This window comes from Amborella trichopoda, chromosome 3 (assembly GCF_054954075.1).
Source record: "Amborella trichopoda isolate Santa Cruz 75 chromosome 3, AtrichopodaSantaCruz75HAP2 v2.0, whole genome shotgun sequence".
NCBI lineage: Eukaryota > Viridiplantae > Streptophyta > Magnoliopsida > Amborellales > Amborellaceae > Amborella > Amborella trichopoda.
In genome coordinates, this window is record NC_142338.1 from 8,530,687 (window position 1) to 8,550,802 (window position 20,116).

At 33.1% G+C, this 20,116-nt stretch overlaps 1 protein-coding gene across 1 annotated transcript; it reads right to left on the bottom strand.

The window, feature by feature from the left end:
* Positions 1–11,017: 11,017 nt before the first annotated feature.
* On the bottom strand, positions 11,018–18,727 carry LOC18428910 (sugar transport protein 13). The gene is made up of 4 exons (XM_006838207.4): positions 18,480–18,727; positions 16,176–16,498; positions 11,817–12,446; positions 11,018–11,742 (listed from the first exon to the last, which is right to left on the bottom strand). Exons 1-4 carry the CDS (start codon positions 18,613–18,615, stop codon positions 11,263–11,265), a joined length of 1,569 nt encoding a protein of 522 aa, XP_006838270.1. The 5' UTR covers positions 18,616–18,727; the 3' UTR covers positions 11,018–11,262.
* Between the last annotated feature and the right edge of the window lie 1,389 nt (positions 18,728–20,116).

Genomic DNA, 20,116 nt, shown 5'->3' on the forward strand with positions numbered 1-20,116 from the left:
TTAGCATTTTGAATTGCACGAACCAAGTATGAGAATTATTCATATTTTGATATACAAATATTTTATGCCAAGCATCAGTGTATTCGGAATATTTGAAGTATTTATTTGAGAATTCTGGATTTGCTAATTCTTTCCCACAATTAGGGTTACAACCCCAATCATCATATGTTAATATTTTCCTTATTTGCAACTTGCTATATCCAATCATTTTTGTATTGTTATGATAGAAATGAACAAGGGAAATTGAGACGGTTTCTAGTAGAATGACTTCAAACCATTCTCTATATTTATTTCCATTGGATGAGCTCAAATGGTTTAAAAGCTACAAGGAGGCTAGCTTATTTGGATCGGTCTTTATATATTTATCATCGATAATGGTATCAATGAGGAAAGAAGTTTCTTCAAAAACAGATTTTTCAGAGCTTGATACTTTATTTGGGACAGGAGAGGCTATGAATTTTGGGTTTGGACTGGTTGGGATTTGAGTAAAATATTCAGGAAAAGGACAATTTTGTATTGGTCTAATTGGTGACAAGGGTGGATAACTGGTTATAGGGGAGCCTGGTGAGGATGGTACCATAGGAAGTTTTCCTCTATTCATTTTTCTATTGATATTGAAAAGTTGCAAAGCCAAAGGCTTTTGTTCTTCCGGTTCAGGGTTAAAGTCTAACGTCTTTCCCCCCTGCAAAAATTCGTGAGTGAGAAAATCAAGAAGAGAATTATGCTTGCCGCTGAGATATTCAATAGTAAAATCAAAACTTGATAAAATGGCTTGCCACCGAGCAAAAATTTGTTTAGCTACAAGATTTTGGACATCTTTCTGTATAGTATCTTTAGCAGATTTACAATCAATTCTTATAATAAAGGAAGTATTAAGGATATCACTTGTGAAATTTTTTTACATAATGCACTATTACAAGAATTTCTTTTTTAATAGTGGAATAATTCAATTGTGTATTATTCCAGGCTTTAGATGTATATCTGACTAATTGTTCATTGTCATTATTTAATAATTTTTGTTTGAGGATTCCTCCTAAGCTGTATTCGGATGCATCACATTCTATTATTTTAAGTGCATTTGGATATGCTAAGGATAAACAAGGCAATTTTTTTGCTTTGAGTTTTATTTTTTGTACTGCCATAGTATGAATATCGATCCACTTTGGTGGATTTTTTTTTAATCTATCATAAAGGGGTTTTGCATCTATTGCTAGGTTTTTATAAAAGTCTGCAATATAGTTTAAGCATCCTAGGAATCTTTGAAGTTCAACTTTAGTAAGAATAATGTCAGGAAATTTACTTGCAAATTCAATGGCTCTATCTATTGGATTAATAGTTCCTTAGTATATATTATGTCTTAAAAATCTTATCTTGGTTTGGCAAAGTTTATTTTTTTTAGCAGAGACTACTAATCCTGCATTTTTAACAACATTAAGAAAAACATTAGTATGTTTAAAATGTTGATGTAAATCTTCTGAGAAGATTAAAACATCATCAATATAGACTATAATAAATTTAGTGTATGAATTGAATATATCATTCATAATTTTTTGAAATTCAGAAGGAGCATATTTTAAGCCGAATGGCATAACATTTCATTCGTATTGTCCGAAAGGGACAATGAAAGCGGTTTTATACTTATCAGCTTCATTTATTTGTATTTGCCAATATCCTGACTTGAGATCGAACTTTGAAAATATATAGGCTTTTACTAGTCTATCTAAAAGATCTTTTTTATTAAGTATAGGATATCGAATCCATTTTAATACTTTATTAAGAGGTTTATAATTTAATACTAGTCTTGGGACTTCTCTTTCTTTTTCAGCATTATTTTCAACATAAAAAGCGGTACAGCTCCAAGGGGAAGAGCTTTTTCTGATTAAATTTTTTTTAAGGAGTTCATCGATCTCTTTTTTACAAATTTCTAGGAGCCTTGCATTCATTTGTATGGGTCTTGCTTTTGTGGGGATGTTACTTTATTCGAACTTATCTTCATATGGTAAATTTATTATATGTTTTTGTCTATTCCAAAATGCATTAGGTAATTCGCTACATACTTCTTTTTTCTATTTGATTTTTATTTCTTCTATTTGATTTTTTATTTCTGGTAATAATAGATTTTCTTCTATAGCTTTATATTTTATTTCTTCTTTTAGATGACAAAGATATTTTTCTTTATTTTCGATGCTTTGTTTTACATTGTTGATTTCTTTTACTTTTGGTTTATCTACAAATTCAAATTTAACAATATTTTCATCAATATTTGATTCTATTTCTGTTTGATCAATTTTTAAAGGGTAAAGAATACTAAGAAATGGTGTTCCTAAAATTACTGCTTGATTTAGTCCTTTTACCATTATAAAGGGTAAGTCAAAACAGGTACCATTATTACAGATAGCAGCATTAGATAATTTATATTTAATAAATAGTCCACTACCATCAGCGGTATTTAATATTTGCGTAGTTTTATCAAAATATTTGGTAGGAACTAGTCCTTCATTTATACAATATAGGTATGCTTCTGAATCTATTAAGGCTAAAGATTGAAAGCTGTATTCGTTTTTAATTATTATTTTGACTAAGGTAAACCATTTTTGATTCATAATTCTATTGATTATATTTATATGATCATTTTGTAATATAGTTCCTGAAGATTCTGGGCTTTCTTTAATAGTTTGATTTACTAGATTATTGAATTCGAGTTCTTCATCTTCTGAAAGGCTTTCAGTATTTTCTGTTAAATCATTATTTAATTCAAGTATTCTTACTTTATTTTTGAGTTGCTGAACTTCTCCTTTTACTTCATTATTTTGTATTTTAATTCAGGTATGGTAGGTTCTCTTTTGGCTTCTCTTTTTTGAATTCTTTTTAGTATTTCTGAAAATTATATTCTTTAGGAGGTTCGACTTATAGGGATGTTTTCTGTTTTTTCTTAAATATGTTGATATATTGTTCAATTATATCTCTTCTTTCATTAGTATATGTAATTTTGTCTATCAAATCTAAAATTAAACTTTTTTCTTGAGTAAGTGTATTGCAAGAACATTCTTCTGGTTCAGCTCCTTCATAAAGCAAATCTTCATCATTTATCGTCTCTATTTATGATGAGGTACTTGATTCTGAATCAGAGTTATCAGAATTAGATGTTTCATATAATTGCACTATTTTCTAGATTTTATTTCTAATATTTTCGTCTCATATGATAGAATTTATTTATTTTCTTAACTCTACAATTGTTTTTATAATGGCCAACTTTTCCACATTTATAACATACTGGAAGTTTTCTTATCTCTTTTTTATTCTTATTTTTAAGAACAAATCTTTTTATAATTTTTTTCTTTTTATCTTTAGTTTTATAAAGTTTATTCCTTTTATCTATTTTTTTTCATTTATGTATTTTGTTTGGAGAAATGTTTAAGCTATAACCGAACTGTTCACAAAAACCACCTAGTTCTTTATTACCAGCCATTTGTTGTTTTTCTAATTGTTTTTTCAATTTTACATCTGTGCATAAGGCTAAACCTTCAGCATATATTTCTGCTGATAATTCTCCTAAAGTGTATGCTGAATATGGGATTACCCCCCCATTTTTGTTTTTTAACCGAGTTCGGACTTTTTCAGCAAAGAGATGAGGGAGGCCAGAGATAAATTTCTCTTTCCAATGATTAAGACTACTATCCTCTCGAAGTAATAAGCGAGAAAAAATACATCTTTATACCATTTATAGTGGGATAGAGTTGGGCATTTAAGATTGGAAAGCAAATCTTCTGATCGTGCTTCTAATAATGATGTGCTTCCCATAAAGTGGAGAGTGATTGTATATATATATATATATATATATATATATATATATATATATATATATATATATATATATATAAGATTGCAACCTTAAAATGTAGAATTACAGATGCACCTTAAACATCTATCGGAAAGGTGGTTTTAATGTTGGAAAACCCTCTATTTTATCATCTTGACAGTGAGACGTATAAATATATAAATAAAAAAAGGTTTTCGAGTATCAGAAATATTGCATCTTGCAACACATTATCTACACCGTCAATATTCAAGATTTTCATATGTTTATAGATCTCCTTGATTTTAACCATTTTTGGAGTTTAAAATTTTCTAATTAGATATGAAAATAGATTTTATGATAATCCTAATATTTTTTTACAACAAAATTGTGATAAAATTTGGAGGATTGTTTAAGGTTGCAACCTTATAGAAATCGCACCATATATATATATATATATATATATATAACTATATATATTTATGTAATGTAATATATTTTATTATATATTAGATAAATATATATCTTTTTATTATATATAATATTATAAATATCTATTATATAAATAAAATATATTATATATTATAGAATAAAATATAAAACATATGTTATTTATTATATAATGTAACGTAATATATAATAGGGAAAAGTTTATATAGAGCTGAGGCTCTAAACAATCAAATTAGAGCCTACCTCAAAAATCTAACTAGAAAAGATTGTTTTGATGCTCAAATATCCTCAATTTGATCATCTCGACATCAAGATGCATGGACATGAGAAAAAAACGGATTTCAAGTTTTGGAAATAGTGTATTTTGTAATGCATTTTGGACTGTCAATTTTCAAGATTTTCGAGTTTTCATAGATCTATCAATCTACACTATTTTTTAAGCTTTAAACTGTATAAACAAAGATGAAAATATATTTTAAGATTATCGCCAAAATTTCCAGTGTTGAAAACATATTTCTCGACACTATTTGAAGGTAGGCTCCAATTTGATTGTTTAGAGCCTAGGATCTATACAAACCATACCCTATAAAATATAGTATATTTTATATTTATTTTATTGATATATATTTTTATTATATATAATATAATATATTATAAATTATTACATTATATATATATATATATATATATATATATATATATATATATATATATATATATATATATATATATATATATATATATATATATGTACAATTATAAATTAACAATATAGGTATAAGGAGGTAGGCACAATAAGGTTTGAGAAACTAAGTTCCTATTTTAAGTTCCATCATTTTAGATGAATCTTTTTTTCTTAATCACAAGGGATTATAGAAGTTCTAGGTGGTACTTCTTTACAATATAAGTTCCATATATCAAATACAAAACTTGTACAGTAATACAGTATTGGGGATATTCCTTCTTCCTCTCCTAACTTCCTGTTATCAGACACGTCCTATAAGTTGTTTTTCCTTAATTCTATCTGGGTGAATGATACCATTTTGTTTTTTTTTCATCATAAGTTGAACTAACATTATTTAAAGATATTTAAAAGGAAAAATATATAATGAGACAATTTATCTTTTGTACAAGGTGCTCACAATTAATTTTAACCATTAAATGTGAAATTGACCAAGGTCAAAGTTCAAAAGAAAATTTCTCAAACTTTATGATATACCCATGCTATCTCATTTCACATCAAATGGCTGTAAATAATTGTAAACTTATTGTATCAAAAGTAAATAGTCTCATTGTGTACAATGCCCATTCAAAATATGCTATTGGTTTCAATTTCTCGTTGAAAAATTCTTTATTCCTTTATCCCTTCGTATAATTTTTGTGTGCAATGACAATAAATGTGAAAATAAAGAAAGAGAGAGAGAGTGATAGCTTTCTAAAGATGAGCCTCATGACGTCTTTCTCAAACGACAAAGAGATAAGCTTCATGACTTTTCACATGCCATGCACAAGCTGTGCGTTACTGAGTTGCATTGGTACATGCTAGACCGGGGCTACGGGATTCGCCCGTGTCCACTTGGACTCCGGTGAGTGTTCGAGTTCCCTTGGCTGGGACATAAAAATTTCAAAAAAAAGAAAAGAACGCATTGTAAAAAAAATATAAGAATGTTATATAAATTTTAATTGTATGATTTGATATTTATAGCCAACCCCGATTATATAGAAAAAGGTTAAAATGATGATGATATTTTAGTAAAAATTTATGAATATTTGTTGCCATAATTTATATTTTATATATATATATATATATTTTTTGAGATTTTTTAAACAAATCCAACTATAAATTAATTTTTAAATATTTTTCCATTATTTTGTAAACTTATTTGGACTTTTATGGTTTCTTTTGTTTTTATTATATTTTTACAACCATTATTTTATTTTTTCCTTTTTAAATGTTTTTATTTTTTTATATTTTTCTAAGACTTAGATAAAAATAAAAAAGTATATATTTAACTAAAAAAATAAAAAGAATGACTACTTTAACCCAAAACCAGAGGAACTACTTGGACCAAGAACCAGACCTAGTCCCGAATTGTGTCCAAGCGTTGGGACCCGGATCCGACCTGTCGAGTCCAACCCCTAGACCCATACCCCACCGAGGTTGGGTCCAACCATCAGGTCTTAGATCCACGGGTCACAATTGGGCCCTTATTTTAGACTAGGTGAAAATAGCTAGTTTGGAAAGCTCATAAGGGCATATTGTGGTAAAAACTAAAAAACAAGAGGAAAGGTGATTAGGTGTACCAATGGGGGTCAGTGAAATCATAAGTCATACACCTACTCTTCTTGAGAGGAAAACAACAACGAGAATTCATGTGAAATGCCATTTATTGAGAGGGGCTAATATGATAATTTCTCAATTAATATTGTGCACAATCTTTTGCTTTTTTATATTTTTGGCAAGCTTTTCTCTTTATCATCAATTCTGAATGTACGGCTGAAATGGCTCCAATCACAATGAATGTCTAAAATACCTCTGAACGTTTCAAGGGATATTTTGATCATTATATTTTATCATAAAAATTTAAAATATTTTTCATAAGTATGCCCCATTGAGAAGATGGTATACACCAATTTTCATGATCATACAATTTGTAGAAAACAAATTAAAAATAAAATACTCTGTCAATTCTGAATGAATGATTGAGATGGCCCCAATCACAATGAATGACTAAAATACCTTTGAAAGTTTCAAAGGATATTTTGGTCATTATATTTTATCAAAAAAATTTAAAATATTTTTCATCAGTACGCCCCATTGAGACGATGGTATATACCAATTTTCATAATCATACAATTTGTAGAAAACAAATTAAAAATAAAATACTCTGAGACATCGGATCTAGATCAAATGGTGAGTGGCTCATCTGATATAAATTGAAAGGTTAGATGGGATGGAAAGCATATATCTTTTATGCTCTAGGGAAAATATAGAAAACTTCCCCTTATTTTTATCCAGACTATAGTCTTTATCCTCTGAACTTTTGAATGAGAAAAATATTTGAATCGGTCTCACATATGTTGTAGGATTAGATTAGCGCACAGATAGAAATGAGGGGAAGACCCCTAATGAAAATAATGAGAGTAGAGTACTAATCTGTTAGAGATCTATTTCAAAGAAAAAAAAGGTCCCAGGTGTCCATGAACCACAAATGCATTGGTTTTATAAGCTGGTATGGACAAAGATGTAGTTGTTGGAATTTTTAGAAAACTGCAGATGACTCTATTAAATTGATTAATCAATAATATACAAGATTCCGTATAAATATACGGCCAATGACAGTTAAAGATAAATACCAATGGTTATGGATAGACACCACTTAATTTTATCAAGAGATATATATCTATACTAGTGTTCGCAAAATCGAACAGGAACGGTTAACCGGACATAGGCCTGAAAGCGGTTTAACTGGCCTAATTAATAAACCGGCCGATTCAACCGCTCTAACCCTGCAAGTCCAGGGGTGGTAAAAAAAGTGTTGAAAAAAATACAAAAAAAATATAAAAAAAATCTACTAAAATATGAAAAGCATATAAAGAATGATTAAAACAAAAGAAGTTCAAATGAAGTTAAAAATTAATGAAAAAGGTGGATTTTAACCCATTTTCTATTTTCCAAAGGCTATTTTTAAAATTTTCTAAAAGAGATGGAAAATATAAAAATGAGTATTAATGACCAAAAAAAATTTCAATCTTTACCATAATGTAAGAAATATTAAAAAATACATTAAAAATCAAATTCCTTATTTTTGAAAATTTATATACATTATTTTATTTTATTTTTTAAAAATACCGATTGATCACCCAAACCGCCCAAAATCGGAACCGGCCATTGGCTGGTTCCGATATAACCAGGCAATTAGAAGTTAGATCGGGCGATTTTAGGAACAATGATCCATACATATGCATATCTATAATGATATGTATCAGTATGATACATATCCTAATATTATCAAGAGATATGGATCCATATATTATGTATCAGTATGATACATATACATATCCTAATATTATCAAGAGATATGTATCCATATATTATGTATCAGTATGATACATATCCATATCCATAATGTTATCAAAAGATATATTCCATACAGATCAATATGATACATATCTTATTCTTATCAAGAGATATGTATCCATATAGATGAATATCCATACTGATATGTATAAGTATAATACATAACCATATCCATACATTAACACCCTCCTTCAAACTCAAAATGCTTTGATACAAAGCATCTGGAGTTTGAACAATAAGTTGTATAAACGAACGAGTTGGATCTTTTTGTCTTCAGGTTCATGGGGTGACCGAGAGAAGCAGTAGTCTCCATGCTCAGATTGCTTAAACAACAAGCACAAAAAATGACAGACCTCAGGAACAAACGACCTCAAGAACATTTGGGATCGAGTAACGAAAAACTTGATCAACAGTACACAAACAAGACTTCGAAACATATGAGATCAAGTAACAAAAAACTCGATCAACAGTAGACAAACAAGACTTCAAAACATCCGGGATCAAGTAACAAAAAACTCAATCAATAGACAAGATCGAATAACGAAAAACACAATCATCAAACAGGATCAAGTAACGGAAAACACGTTCATCAAACAGGATCGAGTAACAGAAAACTCCATCATCCAATAGGATTGAGTAATGAAAAACTCAATCATTAAACATGATCAAGTAACAGAAACTTAATGATCAAGTAACGGAAACTTGATCATCAACCAGGATCGAGAAATTCGATCATCAAACATGAGGCACTTGGAAGAGCCAACAAAAGTCACTAGTGGATCAACAAAAATAGTTGGACTTTAGATTTAAAGTTGAGAACAGTAAGATCCAAAATAGATCAAAGAGTCAAAACACTACTCGGCAGAGAGACAGATAAGAGAGAGCACAACAACAATAGTTCACCTTTTATAAAATACTAAAGAACATAGCGGTGCACTTGTTCAAGGTGCACTTTTTGCACATGTAAAGTGAAAGAGATGATGCCTAGCAAAAGAAGAAATTTACCCGAATAAAGAGGTTTCCATCTATCAAATGAATGCAAGGTTTTTGGAATAATAAGAAACTTAGAGATGCACTTTTTGCCCAACAAAAGTGCCCAACAGAGCACGAAGTAGGGAGAGAGAGGATGGCCAAACGTAAGAAAGAGGGTTTCAAAAGTTGCAGGGTACTTAAAGGGCAACGATCGCCATCCATTCTCGCCTCGGCTCGCACCTTGGAGCCTCTGATTCGTCGACCGTTTCTCGAATGCAAATAAGGCATCATCTTTTACACAAAATCAGAAGGTGCAAAAGGAAAATTTGGCCACTAGCTTCCCCTCAAAGAGACAATTCAATAGCCCAAAACAATGATAAGAACCAAAGCCTCAACCCCACCAGACTTAAATTTAGAGAGAGAAAGGTCTCTACTCGATACAAATCCCTTAGCTGCACTCGTGAGATGAGGTCGCAGATCTTGTCGATGATAGCTAATTGCTCGAGCACGAGTGACCCTAGCTTGAACTCCTCAACGCAACACTACTTCAGTTTCTCCGCCAAAAGATTTTCCACTCAAAAAAGCTTTTGCACCATAGACAGTTGATGTGTTCAACACAGTAGGTCTTAGCAAATTGAGAAGAAAGTGACAAATTGTACTTTCTCTCTCTAGGGGATGATTTCTTGATGCAAACTATAATGCAAAATGTGAAGCAAAAGGAAAGCAAAGGAGTATGGGCAGGTGAAGCAAATTGACAGGACAGGTGAAAGACTATGCAGTAAAGGTTTTGTTAAAGGATCATAACAAAACTATGATCTGAGCTCTCACCTCACAGCAACTTCAGATTTAAGGTTGAGGAGCCACTATGATCTGAGCTCGCACCTCACGACAATTTCAGATATGAGGTTGAGGAGCCTATGGCTCTGATACCATGTTAGAATTTTCAAAATACTACAAAGAACTATATTAAATTGATTAATTAAGAATATACAAGACTCCATATAAATATACGATCAATAACAGTTAAAGATAAATCTCAATGGTTACGGATAGATACCACATAATCTTATCAAGATATATGTAATCATACAGATGCATATCTATACTGATATAGAGATATATCTCCATACAGATGCATATTCATATTGATATGTATCAATATGATACATATCCTAATTTTATCAAAAAATATGTATCCATACCGATGCATATCCATATATCCTAATCTTATCAAGAGATATGTATCTATAAAGATGCATATTCATATTTATATGTATTAGTATGATACATATCCATATCTATAATTTTATCAAGAGATATGTATCCCTACAAGATGCATATCCATATTGATATGTATCAGTATGATACATATCATATCCATACGTTAATAGTGGCTACAACGATACAGAAATATGCCTAGGCTTGAGTTGTTATTGCCTGACATTTAGCAGCATTAATTTTCAAGTTCGATTCCTAGTATTGAACTAGCAAAAGAAAATAAAAAGTTATTGCATTTGTAAGTGAAAACATCTTATTGATTATAATGTTATGAATGGTCACAACATAAAAGAATCATCATAATCGGTACCTTTTTTTCAATTATTTAAGGTTGGCTACACCATAAAAGACTAAGAAACGAAACGTGAAATTTCTCCAAATACAAAACGGTTCCACACATCTCATTTGAAAATACATTGACGCCTTTCTAACCCAAACAGTGATTTCAAGTGATAATTTCATTGATGAATTCATCGTCTAGAAAAGAAAGGGAAGCCCTTTCACACCACCACTCGAATTACAGGGTCATACCCTAAGATTCGAGAAAGAAGAATCACCCTAATAAGGTCACATAAAAACACACAAATTGATTTTTCTACTAAACAGTGATCTCTCTGTCCAATTTTGTAGTAGTTCTATCTCTGTTACTATTAGTGGCCTATACCTATTCACCACTCTCTCTCACTCAGAGCTTGGTATTATCAATGAAGCCATTGGCGTTAGCGGCACTGTAGCCTTTTTGAATGTCTTCTTCCTCCATGAATCTTTTCCAGAACCAGTGGCTCCCCCAGACCCTGTAAGGCATCTCCTCGATGGAGATGTTCTTTGTCTCGGGGAGAAGGAAGAACACGAAGAGAGACATAATGAGGACCCAACCAGAGAAGAATGCAAAGATGCCATACTTCATGTGACAGAGCATAGAGAGGAAGGCTTGGGCAATGGCGAAGGTGAAGAGGAGGTTCACGCACACCGTGATGCTTTGCCCAGCAGAGCGAGTCTCTAAGGGGAAGGTCTCGCTCGGGATTAGCCATCCGAGTGGCCCCCACGACCATGCAAATGCAGATATGAATGTGCAGACCATCACCACCACCACGATGCCGACACTCTTGCTCAGCTCTCCTGTCTCTCCACTCAAGTTTGTTCCCAAAAGCACTGTTATCACAATCTGCAAAAGACAGGATTTCAGAAAATGGAAATCTGATCTCAGAGAGAGAGAGAGAGAGAGAGAGAGATGGTTACCTGGGCCATAAACATCTGGACACCGGCCTCTAGTAGCAACAACCTTCGGCCAAGCTTGTCGACAGAATAGATGGACACAACCGTAGACACAACGTTGACAGCCCCAGTGATCACAGTCGAGTACAATGAAGCGTCGCTCCCGAATCCTAGCGTGTCAAAGAGCACCGGGGCGTAGAACATGATGGCGTTAATGCCAGTGAGCTGTTGAAATATCTGTAAAGCAATTGCAATAACCAGCGGTGCCCTATTCTTGCGACTCAACAGGTTCCTGAAGGGGTGTTGCACAGCCTTTGCAGCTTCACTGGCCTCAACGAGTTCCGCGAATTCGGCCTCGACATTGTCTGTGCCTCGAATTCGCTTCAGCACAGCTCGCCCCTCATCTAAACGGCCACGCTCGACGAGACTGTTGGGGGTCTCAGAGACAATGAGGGCACCTATGGTAAGAAGCAAAGCAGGAATTCCAGCTAAACCTAGCGAGAGGCGCCACCCCCAGCCACCCTTGATCTTGGCGGTGCCGTAGTTCACAAGGTTCGCGAAGAGGATTCCGATCGTCACATTCAGCTGGAAGAGGATATTCAGACCGCCTCGGATCCGGGTTGGCGCAATCTCAGAAAGAAAAACCGGAACCGCCTGTTGAAAATTGAAATTGCAAATATTATATATATATATATATATATATATATATATATATATTTCTTTTTTTTGCCACTTTTTTTCTTTTTATGTGGCTAACATCTATTTTGAACCCATATTTCTTTTTCTTGGCATCTGCACTCCACAACATGCACGACCAAAATTAACAGTCTAGTCGGTGGGCCAAATTTTCATTTACCCGTTCTCTTGAATTTTTTAATTTTTTTTTTATTTTATATTGCTTGTATATGATCCTATATAAAATCGCCCCTACTGTCCAATTCAGGATTGGTCCTTCGCTATTTAGATTCCGACACCCATATTTAAAACTTTGGCATAAAAAAAAAGGTAACCACACAGATTCAAAGCAATTTTGTTAGGTGGCCACATGTTCCTCAACTTACTTTTCAATATTGAATTAAGTGGTTTCGCCATGTCTCTCTAGTTTCTGCTCACTTTTCTAAAATAATAACTTCATGTAATAATGTGCACATTTTTTTTTGGGGGATAATTTAGTGGAGATCGGCTTCATTACGGATCGTAGGAATACAACACACCGTTGTGGGACTTAGGGTTCGCAATGGATATGGAATTGATGGGTAGACCTGACTAGGTTCCGGGTATGGGTCCAAAAATTAGATTTGGCAGATTGGGTTTGGGTTCAAGATTTGGACCCGGATACTATTCAAGTCTGAGTATGAGTCCAATCAGGTCCTGTTGGTCTGCGTCTGGGTCTCACATTTCCTAATTCATGTAAACATATTAAAATATATTTAAATATATAGATATATTTAAATTTTAGGTCGGCTCTGGTCTAGTCTGGACCTACCAGACCTCGACTGTTGCCAGCCCTTAGACTGGCGCCCCACCAACCTGTCCATCTAGCCTAAAGTTTTGGATAACAAGGATAGAAGAAGAAAGTGGTTAGAAATTGGTAGGAAAGAGAGACCACACCAGACTGGTCCCCGCCCGCCCATGTAAGATAATGAACTTCAATTGAATGGCTACAATTACAAATAAACCTCCAATGTTAGAGAAATATCCCACAAAAAAGAAAGGTTTTTTCGATGGACCCACTCACCATTAAAAGCTAAAATCATGTCGTTATAGTGGCGAGCAGATTTGAAAGAGTAGCCCACTTTTTCCAAAATCGTGGAAGCGGGGCGAGTCTGCCCTAGTTACAAAAATGCCCTTGACTACGATATGGGGAAAAGTGTGTAGCCCTTAAAATTTGGATAAGGTTTGTATGAGGTGCCCTCTATTATACTCTACAAGTAAGGCATCTTTTAGATTTTGGTGGAAGACGTAGTTTTAATGTTGGAAATCTTACAATGGCTTTAAAATCCATCTTCAATTTTAATTATGAAATTTAAATTTCAAAAAATAATGCAAATCAAACAGATATATAAACACTTAAAAATCTTGAAACTAATCGGTTTAAAAAATTTGTTACAAGATACACTATTTTAGGATTTGAATTATTGTTTTTCCTTATATTCATACATCTCCATGTTGAGATGATAAATTGGAATACACTATTTTAGGACTTGAATTATTGTTTTTCCTTATATTCATACACCTCCATGTTGAGATGATCAATTGGAATACACTATTTTAGGACTTCAATTATTGTTTTTCCTTATATTCATACACCTCCATGTTGAGATGATCAATTGGAATACACTATTTTAGGACTTCAATTATTGTTTTTCCTTATATTCATACACCTCCATGTTGAGATGATCATTGGAAGGTTTTCCAACTTCAAAACACTCTTTTTTTTATTGGATTTTAGATGTACACCTTAGTTCTACAGTATAAGGTTGTAACCTTATATAGGCTTTTTCGTTATAATTCCAGTTATAATTCTAATTTCAATTTATTAAGCATACCATAATGGGCTGGAAGATAATAGGTACATAGAAATGTTTTAAAATTGGTCGAGCTGGGTTGGATCTGGTTGGGTATCAGCAGCCTGGTTGTGCATGATTCCACAATTATCTGTACCTTTTAATTTAAGAAAAAAGTTTTGAGAAATGGCAAGCAATCTCAGGCTATTTTGCGCCAGCTCGGTATAGGTTGGTGACCAGTTTGATCCCTCATGTATATGAGTTTTTAGCCCTAAATAAATTGAAAAAAATAAGGAAAAATTTTTAAAAAAATGTATTAAAAGCGAAATAAAACAAAAAACATTCATTCGGTGCCCAAGTAAACTTAAAATAGTACAACAAAAATGGATTTAGAATAAACAGATTTATTGTTGGGGGTGTTTAAAAAAAAAAAAAAAAGTAAAATATAAAAATATGGATTTATGGCAAAAAAAAAATAGTCACCAATTTTTCACAAATATAACTAAATCGTGTAAGGAAAAATTCTATAACTCGTACTCGGCCGGCTCATGCATAGCGCAAGCTAGAGTGACTTGGCCGAGTCCTGGTCCCGGTACACTGCTCTCAACCAAGATCATAGCATCTTTAACCAAAAAAAAACTTAGAAAATTAGTTTTTGCAATTTTATTTTTAGATTTTTCTTAGGTCGTAAAATATGCACAAGTATTTGAGGTACAAAATGATAGATGTGAATCAGAAATGCATTTGGAAGTGCTTGGGTTTCTAAAATCCATCAGAATCATGGATCTTTGGGATTTTGGAGAGGGGTCCGCATCTGAAGAAGACGTCTTTTAAACTCTTCCGACCAATTATTTCGGCACTATTATTCCTAGACTTCATTATTTTATTCTTTCCCCTCTTCCTACCAAACTCCCCATTTAACGACAAAAACAAACAACTCACTCACCCAATAAAGACAACAAGCCTAATTCATCGCACACGAAGTTCCCACCTTCTTTGGAATTTCTATTAAAAAAAGGGTGTGGTTTGTATACGGCCGAGGCCCGAAACTATCAAAACTTAGGCATGCCTTCAAATAATATCAAAAGATGTTCTTTTAATACAGGAAATCTTTGTGGTGGCTTGAAAATTTATTTTTATATCTAATTATAAAGTTTAAAACTTAAAAAATCGTGTAGATCGAGTAGATCTATAAATATTTGAAAATCTTGAAATTGATGGTTTAAAAATGCATTACAAGATGCAGTAGTTCCAATATTTGGAAACTGTTTTTTTTTATATCCATTCACCTTAAGGATGAGTTGATTAATTTGAGGATTTTTGGGCATTGAATGAACCGGTTCTGATGAATTTGTAAGGTACGCTTTAATTTTTAATTTGATTGTACGCTTTAATTTTTAATTTGATTGTTTATGGCCTGGCTCTTGCATACTTCTTTTTCCTTCAATATATTCGTAACAAAACGCTTGGAAATAGTATTAGGCGTGGCAATGGGCCAGCTGGTCAGCCCGGTTTAGAAAACTAGGGCCTGGGCCACAAATTTTGGCTAAGGGCCTAGGCGAGCCGGGTCTGAGCTTAGGCCGCCCAGCCTCTTTTTTCCTTTATATTTTTTATCTATTTTTCTTTAATTTTAGTAGGCCGAGTTAGGCCATGATAAGGCCAGTGCCTCTTTGGCCTGGTGAGCCACAACTGGACCTGAGCTGGCCCCATGGGAACTAGGGCAGGGCTAGGCCAAGGGTGGCTGGTCTTGACCCGGCCTGTTGTAATACAATCTCAAGAACAAAATATGGAAACAAACAAGAAAAAATTAATAAATAAATTAAAAAAAAAGAAAGGAAGAGAAAAACTTATAATAGAATGGGATCATAGGACAGACCTGATTAGCAAATCCAACGCCACAACCTAGCAAAATCCTTCCTATGATAAGCATGGCAAGATCTTGGGCAGCTGCATTTAAGACAACCCCGGCAATGAAGAAAATGCCGGCAATGAGCATAGTGGGCCTACGGCCTAGCGTACGCGTTGTGTAGGACGCAAAGAAGGTGGCAGTGAGACCAGCCAAGTAGAGAGAAGATGTAAATAATTGTAAGCCTTGATTGTCATATTTGCAGTAGTTGCTGTTCTCTCCTGGTAAGTTTTTCTTCCTATGAACCACAGGAAAGAATTTCAACAAGAAAGGATCCATTGATGTTACACCACCTATTCATGGACATTCAACAACCAAAAAGTGAATTAGTGAATAAACCCAAGAAGAAAACTAAAAAAAAAAAAAACAATGAAGAGGAAGAATTGAAATATATTTATATTTATCTAAATATTATGTATGTAATAACACTATTCGCATCGAGTGCAGGTCAGGTCCACATGGCGCTGGACCTTAATAGTATTCGGGTCCAATATTTGGACCCAACCAGACTGGCCGGATCCAATTATTGGATCCACACCAAGAACCGGGCTTGGTCGGGATGTCCGGTCCAGGTCCATTACCACCCCTTAATTCAGGAGGGATGGTTTTTGGCATTGAAAGATAAAATTGAGGGCGTTCCTGGTAATTCTAGAAAACAATATAGTTGATTTCAGTCGTTTCTCATAAAAATTTTAAAAAATAAAATTAAGAGATGAATTACTTGGCCTAAATGATATGAATGTGTTTCAACTTTCAAGAAAATTCAGCATGAGTAGACATTTGTGTAGGTATGAATTTTCCAGGAATAGTAAATCCTCAGGTCACATTTCAAGACTAGCACCAGAAGTCTTCATTTTATTATCCATATAAAACATGAGGGGTTTCAAAATTCAATATTGCCTTTGGCTCTTTGCATACGCATCGAAGAATATCCTCGCAAAATTGGAAAAATGGTTACAAGATAACAACAAGACAAAGACAGTGGTCATTACAAAACTAGCATAGTCAAAGCCAGAAATTTAATAAACCAAACCCATCATGAAATAATAATAAATTATATCAAATAAAAGTATAGCGGACCTCAAATTAATTTAGCCGATCTCAGGTAGTTGGGAAAAAAGAAGCTACTAGATGAAATAGAAACTTTTCCATTGATTATGCTATAGAAAAAGTCGGATTTTATAGAAATGAAGAAAAGGTTTATATAAAGTAATAACCTTATTATGTACAAGTATGGTGCACCCAAAAAAATCCACTAGAGAAGATTGTTCCTATACTCGAAAGCCCTCAAATCGGTCATCTCGACTTTGAGATTTATAGACATGAAAATCGGGATATTAGTCTTAAAAATAGTTCTTCTTCTAACACATTATCTACACCACTCATTTTTAAGATTTTCAAGTGTTTATAGATATTCTTGATAGTCACCATCTCTAGAACTTTAAATTTCATAATTGGAAAAACAATATATTTTCATGTCATTGCAAAGCTTTGCTGCACCAAAACTGCATTTTCTAACATAGTTTGAGGTACAGCTTACTTCAATAGTGTAAGGTTGAGACATTATACGAACCTAATCTATTATTTGTTGAAACTTGAAAAGTAGCCTTCACATCAGGGGCAAAACTAGAGAGAGAGCAACTCTAATATCCACTAACTAAAACGCATTTTGTCCGATAAATTTATGCGATATTTTTGGAGACCTTTTTCTTTTTCTATTAAATCAGAAAACAGAGAAAGGACAGTTTTCTCCGGTATCTCTAAAAAAAAATGTCTTCAAATGAATTAAAATTCTCTTAAAATATTATTGAATTTCAAGATATTTCCTGAAGGTAAAACAAAATCTGTACAATGAAGAAACAGATCTTCCATTTTTGTCAAACTTTGATTTGACACAAAGTTATATTTTATAGTTCTTGAAAAGTTTATCTTTTTCTTCAAAAGTTTTTTTCTCTTTGAACCTGAAAATGGTATATCTATGCCCGTGAACACGATCCTTTCTCTTGTCATAGTTAGAGCATAGATAAAGAAAATTCACAAAAGTTTGATAATATATAAATTTTACAGTATCATCACATAAAGGACATCTCAAAAAGAGAACTTCGCATAAATTCAGTGATGAAAAATTGCACAACTATCATGAAAAATGTAAGGAACTTTATGAATTAAAGCTTGCAGAGGTCCATGACTTTAAAGTTTAAACAAACTATTCTCCATTAAAGCAAAACATAAATAACCTTCTTGAAATGATATTTCAGCAGATTCACATCTTACCTGAAACACCGACATCGTAACCAAACATAAGTCCACCAGTGGCCGCCATTATACAAGAAATAATCACGATCGGTGTAATCTTTGCTTCAAACTCGACACCGGAGGATGCCGGAGCAGCAAAACCGGCCGCTGGCATTTTGAAGTTCTAAAAACTTTCCGGCTATTTTCAATTGTTTTCCGGCGATTCCAGAGATCTTCCGGCAAGTTTGAGAGAACAACTGGGAAATAAAAAGTGTCGTGTAAAAAGTAATGTAACAAAATGCGAGGAGCTTCATATTTATAAGAAAATCGAGAGATCCTCCGCAGAAGGGGATTAAGCATTCACGACACCTGTGAGAATCTTGACCGTTGATAAGCAGGCGTACGATTGCTCAAATGACGAACGTAAGCTCTCGTTTTTATTTTGAACGTAATGCCCCTGTACTTTTTTTAATTACATTTTTACTCTAGCAACCAAAGGTATTTTGAAGGGGGTGAGGTTTTTATCTTTATACTTTTGAAGTAAAGTGTATTTCTAAAATTTACTTAGAGACGTCGTTTTAGTAATGAAAACCTTTCTTCTTCTTTTTTGATAGAAATTCTATAAATTTTTGCTAAAACGAAATTACATAATCAAAAACAATACTTTCAGAAGGGGAAGAATCTCCTTTAGCAATAGAGTCAACCAACACATTAGCCTCCCTATAAACATGAATAAAGGATAAGAAAAAAGAAGAGTAGACGTCTAAAATTTGAAGCGGTAACGATTTAAATTCTCAAGGCAGCTTCTGTTCCCCTTTACATCACTTAATGACATCGAGGGAATCCCCTTTAAGTTAAAGGATCACCCCAAATTCCTTTCTACAAGGATGCGCAGGACGTGGAAAAGAGCAAACAGTTTTGTAAATTTAGTTGTACGTACCTCAAGTGGACTTGCGCTTTCGGTCAAGTTAATGAGATCGTCATTAACGAATCGGCCCAAGGTTCAACTGCTCAACGCAGCAATCAGAATCAAAACCGAAAGGGTCAGCTTAGAGCCAACGCTCAAAATAATAACCAAAGGCGAGAGGATAATTTCACCCCTCTCAAATATCCATTAGAAAATACCTCCAAAACCAGCTGGACCCGGGTTCCCTATCAAACCTTATGGTGGCTTCAAAATATCGTTTCTCGTCAGTTATAAAATTTAAAATTTTAAGAATTGTACAGATCGAGTAGATAAAAAAATACTTAAAAATCTTGAAAATAGACGATGCAGATAACTTGTTACAAGATACACAGTTTTTTAGACTTGAAATTCTTCATGTTCATTTATCTCAAGGTTGAGATGATTAGTTAGAGGGTTCTCATATGCCGAAACACTCTCCACTGTAGGATTTTTTAGGTGTACCGTACTTCAACAGTATAAGGTTGCAACCTTTAAAATTTTTGCTGTGTGGTTTCTATAAGGTTGCAACCTTAAACAATTCAAATAAGGCACCTTTAAATTTTATTAGAATATATAATTTTGATGTAAAAAATTCTTAGGATTATCTGAAAATCTATTTTTATCTCTAATTATAAAATTTTAAACTCCAAAAATACTTAAAATCAAGTAGATCTATAAACAAATGAAAATCTTGAAAATGGTCGGTCTAGATAATGTGTTGCAAGATGCA